At 43.3% G+C, this 12,710-nt stretch overlaps 1 protein-coding gene across 1 annotated transcript in view; it reads left to right on the top strand.

The window, feature by feature from the left end:
- The window catches only part of LOC149455722 (uncharacterized), a 31,763-nt gene extending 19,278 nt beyond the window's left edge, over positions 1–12,485 (top strand). Inside the window, exon 2 of the mRNA XM_089685939.1 lies at positions 9,578–12,485. Within this exon, the coding sequence (XP_089542065.1) occupies positions 9,578–9,940 (363 nt within the window). The 3' untranslated portion in view covers positions 9,941–12,485. The remainder of the gene's footprint in view (positions 1–9,577) is intronic.
- Positions 12,486–12,710: the final 225 nt, after the last annotated feature.

Raw genomic sequence — 12,710 nt, 5'->3', positions numbered from 1 at the left:
TTTTGGTGTTGGGGGTTTTCCTCAAAATCCCTATCAGACTTGAAGGGGCAATGCTGACAATTCTTTTTCCATTCAGCTGTCAGCGGGGAACCCCACTGACAGCTGAAATATGAATGAACGTTTGACTACTAAAATACTGCGTGACTTCATAATATACTCTAACTCATGCCGTATTTTAGTAGCTGAGTGCAGGGGCAGCTCAGTGGGCAGTCATTGGTTAATTACCTTCATGCGACCAGTTTTTTTTCAGATGTGGGTTGAGCTATAGTTACAGTAGATCCAAGCAGGGGCGGACTGACCATTTGGAAACTCCGGCACTGCCCAAGGGCCCGGGGTCAGTAGGGGGCCCCATGAGATGCCCCTGGTACCTTTTTCATAGGCTTTTTTGAGTTTGGGCAAGGACACAGGGGCCTCATGATCCCCTATTGTCTGCCCTTGGCTGAGCGGTATCATTCCACATACTCAGATGCGGTAAGATTCCGCTCAGTAACTTGTTTGTGTTCAAAGTTCACGGTGGAACATTCTGGAGGTTCGGATGTTCAACCACAAACCGAACGGGGGGGTGTGTGGCCCATCACTATTCTAAAGGTTAACTGTTTTTTTTTGTAAAATAACCAACATGTCTATACCAGGGGCGGACTGACCATTCAAGCACTCGGGCACTGCCCGAGGGCCCGGGGTCAGTAGGGGGCCCCATGAAATGCCCCTGGTACCTTTTTTATAGGCTTTTTTGGGTGTGCTTTGAATGTGGGCAAGGACACAGGGGCTCCATGATCCCCTATTGCCCTGGAGCCCCATGAGTTGTCAGTCCGCCCCTGGTCTATACTTACCTGGTGTGTGCAGTGGTTTTGCACAGAGCAGCCTGGATCCCCCTCTTCTCGGGTCCCCCGCAGAATCTCCTGTCCCTTCCTCCTGTCAGGTCGAACTTTCCGTAAGTTTGAATGTTTGACCGCAATCCGAACAGGGGGGTGTTAAGCCCATCACTAGTTCTAACTACAACCCAAAAACTAACTCAAACACTAGTCCAAAATATAACCTTGGATCCAGGGGCGGACTGACAACTCATGGGGCCCCCAGGCAATAGGGGATCATGGGGCCCCTGTGTCCTTGCCCAAACTCAAAAAAGCCTATGAAAAAGGTACCAGGGGCATCTCATGGGGCCCCCTACTGACCCCGGGCCCTCGGCCAGTGCCAGAGTTTCCAAATGGTCAGTCCGCCCCTGCTTGGATCTACTGTAACTATAGCTCAACCCACATCTGAAAAAAAACTGGTCGCATGAAGGTAATTAACCAATGACTGCCCACTGAGCTGCAGAAGGAGTTTCATTTATACTTTTGACCCATACCATTCCCTCATTCTTCCCATCTCATGTCATAAGTGCCTATCTGCTCATTCTCGGGCCAAACAAGCATTCAAGCAGTGTTCTTAATATTTATTTATTTATAAAATAAAGATTTGATGCAAATAATATGAAATACAAAATATCTCCTAGATTGTAAGCTCCAAAGAGCAGGGCCCTCAATCCCCTCATCTTTTGCATTGTATTGTTATCGTACTGTCACATGTTCTGTCCCCCTTTGTAATGTACAGCGCTGAGTGAACTATTGGCGCTTTATAAATGCTGTATAATAATAATAATTTATAAACATCTAAATTGAAATTAAATGGCCTCTCTACACTGGATGGTAATACTTTGTTCACCATGACATATTGTTACTTACCCTCACATACACAATACAAAATAATTGCATTTGGATGAAAAATGATGCCAACAGGATGTGAATGAAGCGCTACATTTAAAAACAGCAATTCCCCAGCAAATTCCCATTTATGAAATCTGTCATGAAAAGTGATTCTGGATAATGAAAATTAATGGACAGCTCAGAACATTTTTTAAATATTAATATGCTAATATGAAAAGGTCTATTAGGTGATAATAGGGCATGTATTATAGAGGAACAGTCCAGTAAAAATAGAAAATGAAGCATTGAAATACATACAAGGAGGACAACTCTGCACTCAGTGTCTCGTACTCAGTGTCTCAGTGTTTCATCCAGATTGTACCGTGGTGCTCCAGTCCAGGGGCGGACTGACCATTTGGAAAGTAGGGCACTGCCCGAGGGCCCGGGGTCAGTAGGGGGCCCCATGAGATGCCCCTGGTACCTTTTTCATAGGCTTTTTTGAGTTTGGGCAAGGACACAGGGGCCCCATGAACCCCTATTGCCCGGGGGGCCCCATGAGGTGTCAGTCCGCCCCTGCTCCAGTCCTCCACCCTGGCATGATTTGCCTTTTTGCTGGTATGGATGAATAAAGTTGAGTTTTCATTTGAAAATTGGGAGATTTCAGCAACATTATATGATATGGCCAAAAAGCATTGGAATCAAGTGGAAAGGCAAAATTAAAGTGGTCACCTATGCAGTTGGCTTTTTGTCCATTTTGCAGAGCTTTTTGCAGTTGGTTTTGCATTTTTCTACATGCTTTTTTGATGCATTTTTTACGTGTTTTAACATGTTTTGTGTTTTTTCCAACTTTTTTTGTTAAAGCAGAATTGTTTCTGTTGCTGGGCAGAATAGAATTGCAAAAACCAAAACGCAGCAAAAATGCACTGCCATGCATTTCATCAGCTTCTCCATTGAACTCTATTGTAGCAAAAACACTGCTCTTTGCTTTTAAAAAGTCCCGGACCCTTTCCAAAAATGCAGTTGCTTAAAAAAGCATGGATGTGAAGATGTTCCATAGGAAACTATGTTAAATGAACCGTAGTGCGACTCTGCAAAAAGCACTATAAAACGCATTGGTGTGAATGGAGCATAAAGGTCCAAGGTTTTTTACCTTCGTGCATTCTGTGTGCAGCAGTGCCCCCAGCCCCTCAATACTTACCTAAGCCCCATCAAGATCCAGCGATGTGCACGACAGCCTCTGCTGTCCCGTGTTTCTGCCTCCTCATTGACTGAGACAGGAGTCAGCCAAAGAGGAGAGAGAGGGGGTGGGGCCAACCCATGGCTCTGTGTGTGAATGGATACATGTGAAGGAATCAGCCTTTCAGCATTACCATACCGCCATTTTGTCCCTTAGCCTAAAAGTAGCCATCTTGTGCTAAGAATTAGTAAAGGCCATCTTGTTTAAATGATAGCTTAAGTTAAGAATTATTTCATATTTGTTAAAACATTGTATATTCCCTGTCTTTAACTTAAAAACTAACTTCCTCTTTCTTTTGTATGTTATCTTTTTTCAAGAGACTCTAAGGTTCCTCTTTTGTCTCATATTCTCAAGAAACCTAAAGAACTTCCTTTTTCTCTTAAACTCCAAATTCTCTTTTTTCTTCTTATCAGATTAAACTGAAAAGTTAGTGGTTAAGCAGCATCCTGAGTATATGTTAAAAATAAATATTTCTTTTTCTTAAGAACTTGGAATTTACATAAGTGTTTAAGAGTTCAAATATGACTTATATCAAAAATGATTGGCCATGACTGACGCATGTAAAACTTGATTGGTTTATACATATCTGATATTTGATTGGCTTCTATATTTTATGCATTGTTTGAAGTTTCTTATATAAGCTGAAACACGGAAGAATAAATTCAGTTCATTCTGAGATACCACCTTGTGTCTGCGTTTCCTGTGTGTCTCAGAGTGGGCTCCAGGCCTGAGGACAGTCACTGATCAAGCCTGGGACTGATGGGGGTCAGTGTCTTGAGAGGGATGAGAGTCTAATTCCTTTCAGCTGGGGGCTCGTCCGGGATGAAATAATCACCCTTCGGTAGGTAATCAATCTGTCTTGCTGTAAGGCTGTGATAAAATTTCAGGCCCTTTGTTGCACTCGACCTTGCATCATAAGACGCCAGTGGTCAGGCGCAGTGTGCTTTTTGGAAGCACCAGGTCTTTTGGGAAGACCAGAGCACTTTGTAGAAGTGCAAGTCTCTTAGAGAAGGGACTAAAAGAGTTTCTTTGAGAAGAAACCAGGGAAAGTCCGGGTTGATCAGTTTTGTCCTGCAATTCTTTGCTTTTCTTCCTATCGCATAGAAGTATAAGATAATTTGTTTGTGTGACACAAGTGTCCAGGTGGTAGGTGTATGGACCAGAGGTCACTGAAGGTTTTGTCAACTTCCGTGTAACACGCCCCACCCCTCCAGCTAAACCTTATTGGTTGATGACCTGGGGAAGGTGAAGGTATGGTGACACTGAGTTGGGTGCCTATGTAAATGTCTTGTTCAAATTGTGTTGTAGGCTTATTGTTAGAAAAGGTTGGACATAGTCAAAGTCAGGATATTATTAGAAGTATTGTATATCCAGGTTATAATCTCCACTTTTGGTCAACCACTAGAGAGAGACCAAATAAATACCTTAAGTCCAGACATTTTTATAAAGTAAATTGTCATTTGGAAGTTGACCCCTGTTTTTTGGGACAGCCTATAGGACAGATTTGTAACACAGACCTTTGCAAGTGTAAAACATGGGGAGTAGTCAAAGTAAGGATAAACTCCCTCCCCCAAATGTTGGTGAGACATGTAAAGATTATGTAGCCCCTATCTGTGGGACAGATTACTATCTAATTAACCCCTGGGTGGATATATTAGCGGACTGGAGTGAATTAATGGGTAGTGTTGACCCGTTCCCCCGTGATGGGAGTAATAATACTTTTCATATGGATATGGTTAAGGGTCTCTGTTTATTAGATAAACAGGCTTTCCCATGGTATGAGGGAGATCCTGCGTGGGACCAAAAATATATGACCAAGGGAGGACAAAATTGGATAGAATTTGCTCCTCTTTGGTTTCATAGACAAAATGGGAAACAAAATAAAGCCAAAGTTAGAAATATAAATGCAACAAAAATACATGCATTGGAGTCAGAAATAGACAGACCCACACACCCCCTCATGCCATCTCCTCCCCCATATGTCCCACGGCCCACAAAACTTTATCCATCTCTTACTGAAGAGGATATTGATTTTTTGGCCGGACATTATGCAGTCCAGAATCCCACTGCACCTCCAGCACCAACACTTTCACAGATCTACCAGATACCTAGTGCAGTTCACATTTCTGCCACACAGCCTAGTACAGTTCAAACTCCCGCAGACTCCCAGGGTGTGGTTCAAATTCCTACCACACAGGGAGCGACAGGGGGAATAGCTGTTTCTTCAACTACTGAAGCAGATGACTCACTTGTTGAAGAATCCGCTAGTTCAGGCTCTCTGCTGTTCAGAGCAGCTAATAGTCTAGGTATAGTGGACATGCTAAGTCCATCACACACACACGCCATAATACCCAATATGGTATTGATTCCAATACACAACAAATGCCCTTCATGACAATAGGAGACAATCTATTGAAGAAACCCATTGAGATAGAAGACATAAATAGGATTGTCAAACACTGTCCAAGACCCACTGTTTCTTCAACGGCTACTGTGAGCTATTTGAAGAAAGCATGTAAAGGTAGAAACTACACACAAGAGGATATGCGCCTTATCCTCGATGGAATATTGGGACAAACTTCCCCTTGGAATTGGGGTAATGTTATGACCATATCCATCTTAGAAGCAGGTGACACTACTGCCACAAATTATCAATTAAACACAGAAGATGGTAGAAACAATATGTGGAGAGAGATTTCTGAGGAAATGGAAAGAGCTTTCCAATCTAGATCCTCCCTCCCTACCGCAGTAGCCTGCAAGCAAAAGTCAGGAGAAACTGTGTTAGACTTTTGGAAAAGGTTTAATGAGACATGGACACAAGAGGCAGGACTGACATTGCAAGACACCATGCATAGTCTACTGATTCAGACTTTCCTGTCCAATCTAAAACCCAGTGTCATGTTAACTGTAAAACAGATGATTTCTGAATGGCCCACTTGTACCAGAGAACAATTTCAATTGAAATTGACTGAGAAAGATGCTGCTGGATGTCTCGAGATACCAAAGGCGGTGGCCACTCATTTTCAGGAAGATCCCTTTCCCCGCAGAAACCCACAGTACAAGAGAAGGGGGGGTTTCAATAACCGAGGCAGAGGCCGGTTTAGGGGAAGAAGAGGGGATAATAGGGGACGGGACACAGGTTGTTTCAATTGTGGGGCTGAGGATCATTGGAGAAATCAATGTCCATATGAAACTCAGGACCACGCCCAGCATAGCCCCTCCCCAGGCCAACCACAAAGGGACCTCCCACAGCAGAATGTGAGGTTTCCTATCTCTTGGCAGACACAATCACAAAATAAATGAAGGTGCCCAGAAGGTGGTATCCCAGCATTCCCGCTTGTCTCTCATTCTTATAAGGAGCAACCCCTTGTATCCTTACATATACAGGGCAAATTAATCCCATTCCTCCTCGACTCCGGGGCCACTCGTTCGAGTCTGAGTGAGGATTATTATAAGGGAGAGGTAATGAATGCTGAACCTTCCATGGGAATAAATGGGATACTTACCAAAACTTATAAAACACCGCCTCTTCCAATTTTTGACCCCATACAGGGGATCACTCTGCTAGATCACTCATTCAGAATCATACCCAATTGTCCAGTTAATTTGTTAGGGAGAGACCTCCTGGGAGAGTTGAACATCAACTTGAAATCCACAAAGAGAGGTGGTATTGTGGCTCACTCTGCCAAAATGCCAATCATCCCTGCCATGACAATGATTACTAAAGAAGACCCCTCATTTCCTGCTGGAACAATTAATGACAAAGTTTGGGCAAAAAGTGCCTTGGATGTGGGATCCATTTCCTGCACTCCCTACAAGGCCACACTGAAACCATGGGCTCAGCCTGTGTTTCAAAAACAATACCCTTTGTCAAAAGAAAAGGAGGAAGGAATAGCGCCCATGGTGGAACACTTTCTCAAGGAGGGAGTCCTTGAAGAGGTGATTTCACCATACAATAGCCCAATAAATCCAGTTAAGAAGCCGGACGGCTCTTACAGATTTGTGCAGGACCTGAGGGCCATTAATGATCTTGTGATTCCCATTGCCCCAATAGTGCCTGATGTACCAACACTCATTTCCTCCATCCCAGCTGATGCTGAGTTTTTCACAGTGATTGATCTGACAAATGCATTTTTTTCAATCCCTGTTGCCAAGGAGACACGCCCAATCTTTGTGTTTCATTACAGAAAGAAGACCCTTGCTTGGTGTAAATTACCGCAAGGGTATGTAGATTCACCTGTGGTCTTCTCTGTTGTCCTCCAGGCTACCTTGAAGCCATGGACTCCTCGCCATGGTTCAGTTTTGGTTCAATACGCAGATGATCTGCTTCTCTGTAGTGTTAATCGGGCAGCCAGCCAGGAGGACAGTGTAGATCTCATGAACTGGTTATGTGAATGTGGTCATAAAGTGTCTAAGAAAAAGCTACAATGGTGTCAGAAAACTGTTGAATACCTTGGTTTTGTTCTCACAAAAGGTGAAAGGAAAGTCAGTCACAAAAGAGCTGCGGCTCTTATGGGTCTGCCCCGCCCATTGACCAAGAAAGACATGCTCACCTTTCTTGGCATGATTGGTTACTGCCGCCAATGGATACCTGACTGTTCCTACTATGACAACATTTTGAGACAAGCCACAGGTTCAGAAATGTCAGATCTTGTAAAATGGTCAGATGAAATGTGCAATGCTTTTGTGTATCTGAAAAATGCTATGGTAATAGCCCCTGGTCTTGGTCTGCCCGCATATGATCAAATGTTTCATCTGTATGCTAGGGAAAATTGTAAAACTATGGCAGGAGTCCTAGCTCAGGAGCATGGAGGAAAACTTCGCCCTGTTGCTTTTTTCTCAAAAATGGTTCCAGTACAGGTCCAAGGCATGCCTGCGTGTCTCAGGGCATTAGCATCATGCGCTATGGTGGTCCAAATGGCTACGTCACTCACTCTGGGACATGAGACCACCTTACATACCACCCACAATGTGTCTATTCTACTCAAGAATATACATACCCAACACATGTCAGCCCAGAGACTTAGTGGATATGAGGTTATACTGTTGTCAAACCCTAAGTTGAGAATAAAATATACCTCTCCCACTTCAGGTCCAGCTCCAATTTTGAATGCCTTATTAGGCTTAAAAGGAGAGCAGGATGAAGTTGTTCCACAGCATGATTGCCTGGAATTGATTCATCAGGACACCTCCCCAAGACAGGATATGTCTTCTGTGGCTCTTCCAGAGGCACAGAATGTTTTTGTAGATGGCTCTTGCTCGAGACCCACTGACACTGTTTACCATGCAGGATATGCGGTGGTGCAGTTGCCAGATAAAGTACTTGAAGCAAAACCCATCCCATATCAGTCAGCTCAGGCTGCTGAGCTGATTGCCCTCACAAGAGCATGTCAGCTTTTTGAGGGACAGGATGTAAATATTTACACAGATTCCAGATATGCGTTTGGCGTGTGCCACGATTTTGGAATAATTTGGGAAAAGAGAGGATTCATAGCAGCAGATGGAAAATCCATCTCACATTCATCTCTGGTGAAGGCTTTACTCAAAGCCATACAACTGCCAAGATCCCTTGCTATCCTACACTGTAGGGCACACACAAATGAACTGATATTGCAAAGGGAAATGCTCTAGCTGACAAAGTAGCAAAAGAAGCGGCCCTTACCCAGCCTGCCATGATCCAGATGCCAATGCTCACCCCTGAAATGCCACTGTTGGATCAAACATTGCAGGATTTACAGACATATGCTACCTCCGAAGATATTAAGCAGTGGAATGCAGCTGGTGTGACCAAAGATCCACAAACTGGACTTTGTGTCACAGAGGGGAGACCATGCATTCCAAAGGCCAGTGCACCTCTGTTCATCTCACAGTATCATGGAGTAGGTCACAGGGGATGGCAGGTTACATGTGAACTGCTGGACAATGATTTTTTCATCCCTGGCCTCCCCTCTTTGGTAAAATCATATGTGTCTAGATGCATTACATGCATAAGGAATAACCCAAACAATCCTCACAAGGCAAGACATGAACACCTGACATACCCATCAACACCTTTTACCCACCTACAAGTAGACTTTACACACATGCCAAAGGTAGGGAAAAGACAGGAATATCTTTTGGTAATTGTGGACATGTTTAGCCGCTGGGTAGAGATTTTTGCAACCACAAAAGAAGATGCCCAAACGGTAGTGAAGATCCTCACACAGGAAATTATTCCTAGATGGGGATGTCCACTCCAGATTAATTCTGACAACGGCCCAGCATTTGTGGCCAAGGTATGTCAGGATTTGGTGAAAACACTCAAAATTGAGTGGAAATTTCACATTCCTTACCACCCCAGAGCTCAGGTATAGTGGAAAGGATGAATAGGACCATCAAGGATAAAATTAGGAAAGCTACTGGAGGTACCTATGCAAATTGGAAGAAAGTACTGCCTGCAGTCTTGGCAGAGGTAAGAATGACTCCTTCTAAAAAGACAGGTTACTCCCCCTTTGAGGTTCTAATGGGTAGGCCCTTTCCCACTCCCTGGGCCAGACAGCCACTCATGGTAGAAAGAGGGGCCTTAGAATTGATTCAGGAGGAATATGTGAGAAAACTAATTGAAACTTTGGACAAAGTTGAAAGAAATGTCGCTCGCACCTTTCCTCTTTCTTCACAGGAACCAACTCACTCTTTCCAAGTCAGAGACCGTGTGGTGATACAAGCCCTCCATAGGAATCGGAAGCAAGAGTATCCCTTTGGACCCCCCACTTCTGTGATCGCTGTCACCAGGACCGCTGTCCTGACTGAGAATTCCAAGGCCTGGATCCATGCCAGTCGCGTAAAAAGGGTGAACCAAGCCCCTAAGAAGCAAGACAAAGGCAAAGACACAGATACAGAAGAAGAAAAAGGAAGTGAAGCCGGTGTAAAAGTCTTTGAAGAAGATGACCTTTCGTATGCTCTCACAGTACTCTGGGCAGACATTTTGCTTTCTTGTACTAGCAACCCTGATTGTGTTTCTCCCAGTATGGACAATAACTAACTGTATTTATCACCCTGATGATTTTGGAGGGATTAAGAGTATATGTAATACCTCCATCCAAGCTAGTGACCCAGATAATGCAGAATCAGTGCACACACAAAACTATAGTACACAACATCCTAGTGTCAGAAAGAAACGAGGTCTAACCCGCACTAAGAGAAGGTTGAGAAGAGTGTCCTTTGTACCAGATAAGGGATGGGGGGTACAGGAAACACCAGTCTTGACTACTGAGGATTCAAACCAGACCATAGTGTTTACTCTGACTAAGAACCAGGTGTTTGACCCAACTAAAGTTACTTATGATCTTGGACCTCATAATGTATATATGTGTGGGAAGGATAAGTCATGTGGTGACTGGGAGAATGTATGGTGGACAACAGACCCCCATAAATGGGAGACCAAATCAGCTAGAATTTCCCCAGATGACGTAGGCACCTATCAAAGAATCTCTATAGCAAAAGGCCAAGGGAATATTATTTTCACAATAAGAAACCCAGAGGTCAGAGATAGTGAGGAATATAGGTTGGGAATAACTGTGTCAGGAACAGATCCCTGGGCCAAAGTCATATTACAGGTAAAGCCCTCTCCTAGAATCCCTGTCAGTACCATAAACAATTCATTCCCCAAAGTTAGGGATCGACTGGATAACGAGGTGACAGGAGTAGTGATGCAATCAGAAGACAGATTAAGCATTGAAACTGGTTACTCTGACAAAAATGAATGGATAGAATGGGTGAGATGGACGACTAAGAACAAGGGCCAGGGAGACTGTATTTCATGTGCCAACCCCCGCCCTTACTTGCCACAGTTCCTTTTTTAGAAGAAGAAACTAATATGTCCTGCCTAATTAGAATGTATAAAGATAACATCACTGAGAAGGAATGTTCTGATTTTGTTAAGAAGTTCCCTGTAACCGGACTAAGAAACTTACCCTTAGCCTCTAAACCGGTACCAGGAAATTTTACCTGCTTTGAACATGATGATGCTAAGGGTAAAGATTTAGGTACATTCCCACCTAATTACTGTATTAAGACCATCCGCACCTCTGCAGAAGGCTACCGGAAGGAATGGTTTCAGGACCACCGGCAGCAACTGTCAGATGTGTGGTGGCTGTGTGGAGATATGAGACTCAGAGCCAGACTCCCCAGCAGATGGAAGGGAAGCTGTGCTCTGACCCATCTTCTCATGCCTTTCTTTATGGTCAAAGTGGAAGATGGGATAAGAAGCTTGCCCATCTTGGAAAAATCCAGATCAAGAAGGCATAAGAGAAGTGCACCCCGTGGTTCCTTTGATAATAGAGTTTACATAGATTCTATAGGTGTACCAAGAGGAGTCCCTGATGAATTTAAAGCTCAGGATCAGATTGCTGCAGGGTTTGCTTCTATCGCTTTATGGGTACAGCCTAACAAAAATGTGGATTGGATTAATTACATTTACTATAATCAACAAAGGTTTGTTAACTATACTAGGGATGCTCTGAAAGGTGTTTCTGCCCAACTTGATGCAACATCCCTTACTGCTTGGCAAAACCGTATTGCTCTTGATATGTTATTAGCTGAGAAAGGAGGAGTATGTAAAATGTTTGGTTCCTACTGTTGTACTTTTATCCCCAATAACACCGCTCCTGATGGAAGCATTACTAGAGCCCTTCAAGGCCTCCAAATGTTATCTGAAGAATTGGCTGAAAACTCAGGAGTAGAAAATCCACTAGCCAGCCTATTTGAAACCTGGTTTGGTAAATGGGGAACCCTGATGAAAACTATGTTAGTTTCTATAGTAATGGCTGCTGCAGTATTAACTCTGTGTGGATGCTGTTGTATTCCCTGCATCCAAGGTTTATTGCAGAAACTTATTGACGCCACCATTACTAAAACCATGTGGAATCAGTGTCTTGATAAAAGACGTACTAAGGGCCTCAGGTACAAACCTGTAATTAAGGTGTAAGGTCACGTGCATGACCTAAGAGGGGGTTTGAAGGAATCAGCCTTTCAGCATTACCATACCGCCATTTTGTCCCTTAGCCTAAAAGTAGCCATCTTGTGCTAAGAATTAGTAAAGGCCATCTTGTTTAAATGATAGCTTAAGTTAAGAATTATTTCATATTTGTTAAAACATTGTATATTCTCTGTCTTTAACTTAAAAACTAACTTCCTCTTTCTTTTGTATGTTATCTTTTTTCAAGAAACTCTAAGGTTCCTCTTTTGTCTCATATTCTCAAGAAACCTAAAGAACTTCCTTTTTCTCTTAAACTCCAAGTTCTCTTTTTTCTTCTTATCAGATTAAACTGAAAAGTTAGTGGTTAAGCAGCATCCTGAGTATATGTTAAAAATAAATATTTATTTTTCTTAAGAACTTGGAATTTACATAAGTGTTTAAGAGTTCAAATATGACGTATATCAAAAATGATTGGCCATGACTGACGCATGTAAAACTTGATTGGTTTATACATATCTGATATTTGATTGGCTTCTATATTTTATGCATTGTTTGAAGTTTCTTATATAAGCTGAAACACGGAAGAATAAATTCAGTTCATTCTGAGATACCACCTTGTGTCTGCGTTTCCTGTGTGTCTCAGAGTGGGCTCCAGGCCTGAGGACAGTCACTGATCAAGCCTGGGACTGATGGGGGTCAGTGTCTTGAGAGGGATGAGAGTCTAATTCCTTTCAACATGGAGCAGCGGGTGCCCCCATAGCAAGCTGCTTGCTGTGGAGGCACCCGACAGGAGGTAGGGACCAGGATAGCCTGTGGGGGACCCTAGAAGAGGAAA

The sequence above is a fragment of the Staurois parvus genome, unplaced genomic scaffold (genome assembly GCF_062004578.1).
Source record: "Staurois parvus isolate SC_StPar_1 unplaced genomic scaffold, SC_StPar_1.0 ptg000389l, whole genome shotgun sequence".
In the NCBI taxonomy this organism is placed as follows: Eukaryota; Metazoa; Chordata; class Amphibia; order Anura; family Ranidae; genus Staurois; species Staurois parvus.
Note: the sequence above shows the minus strand (reverse complement) of the source record. Positions and strands in the feature narration are given on the sequence as shown.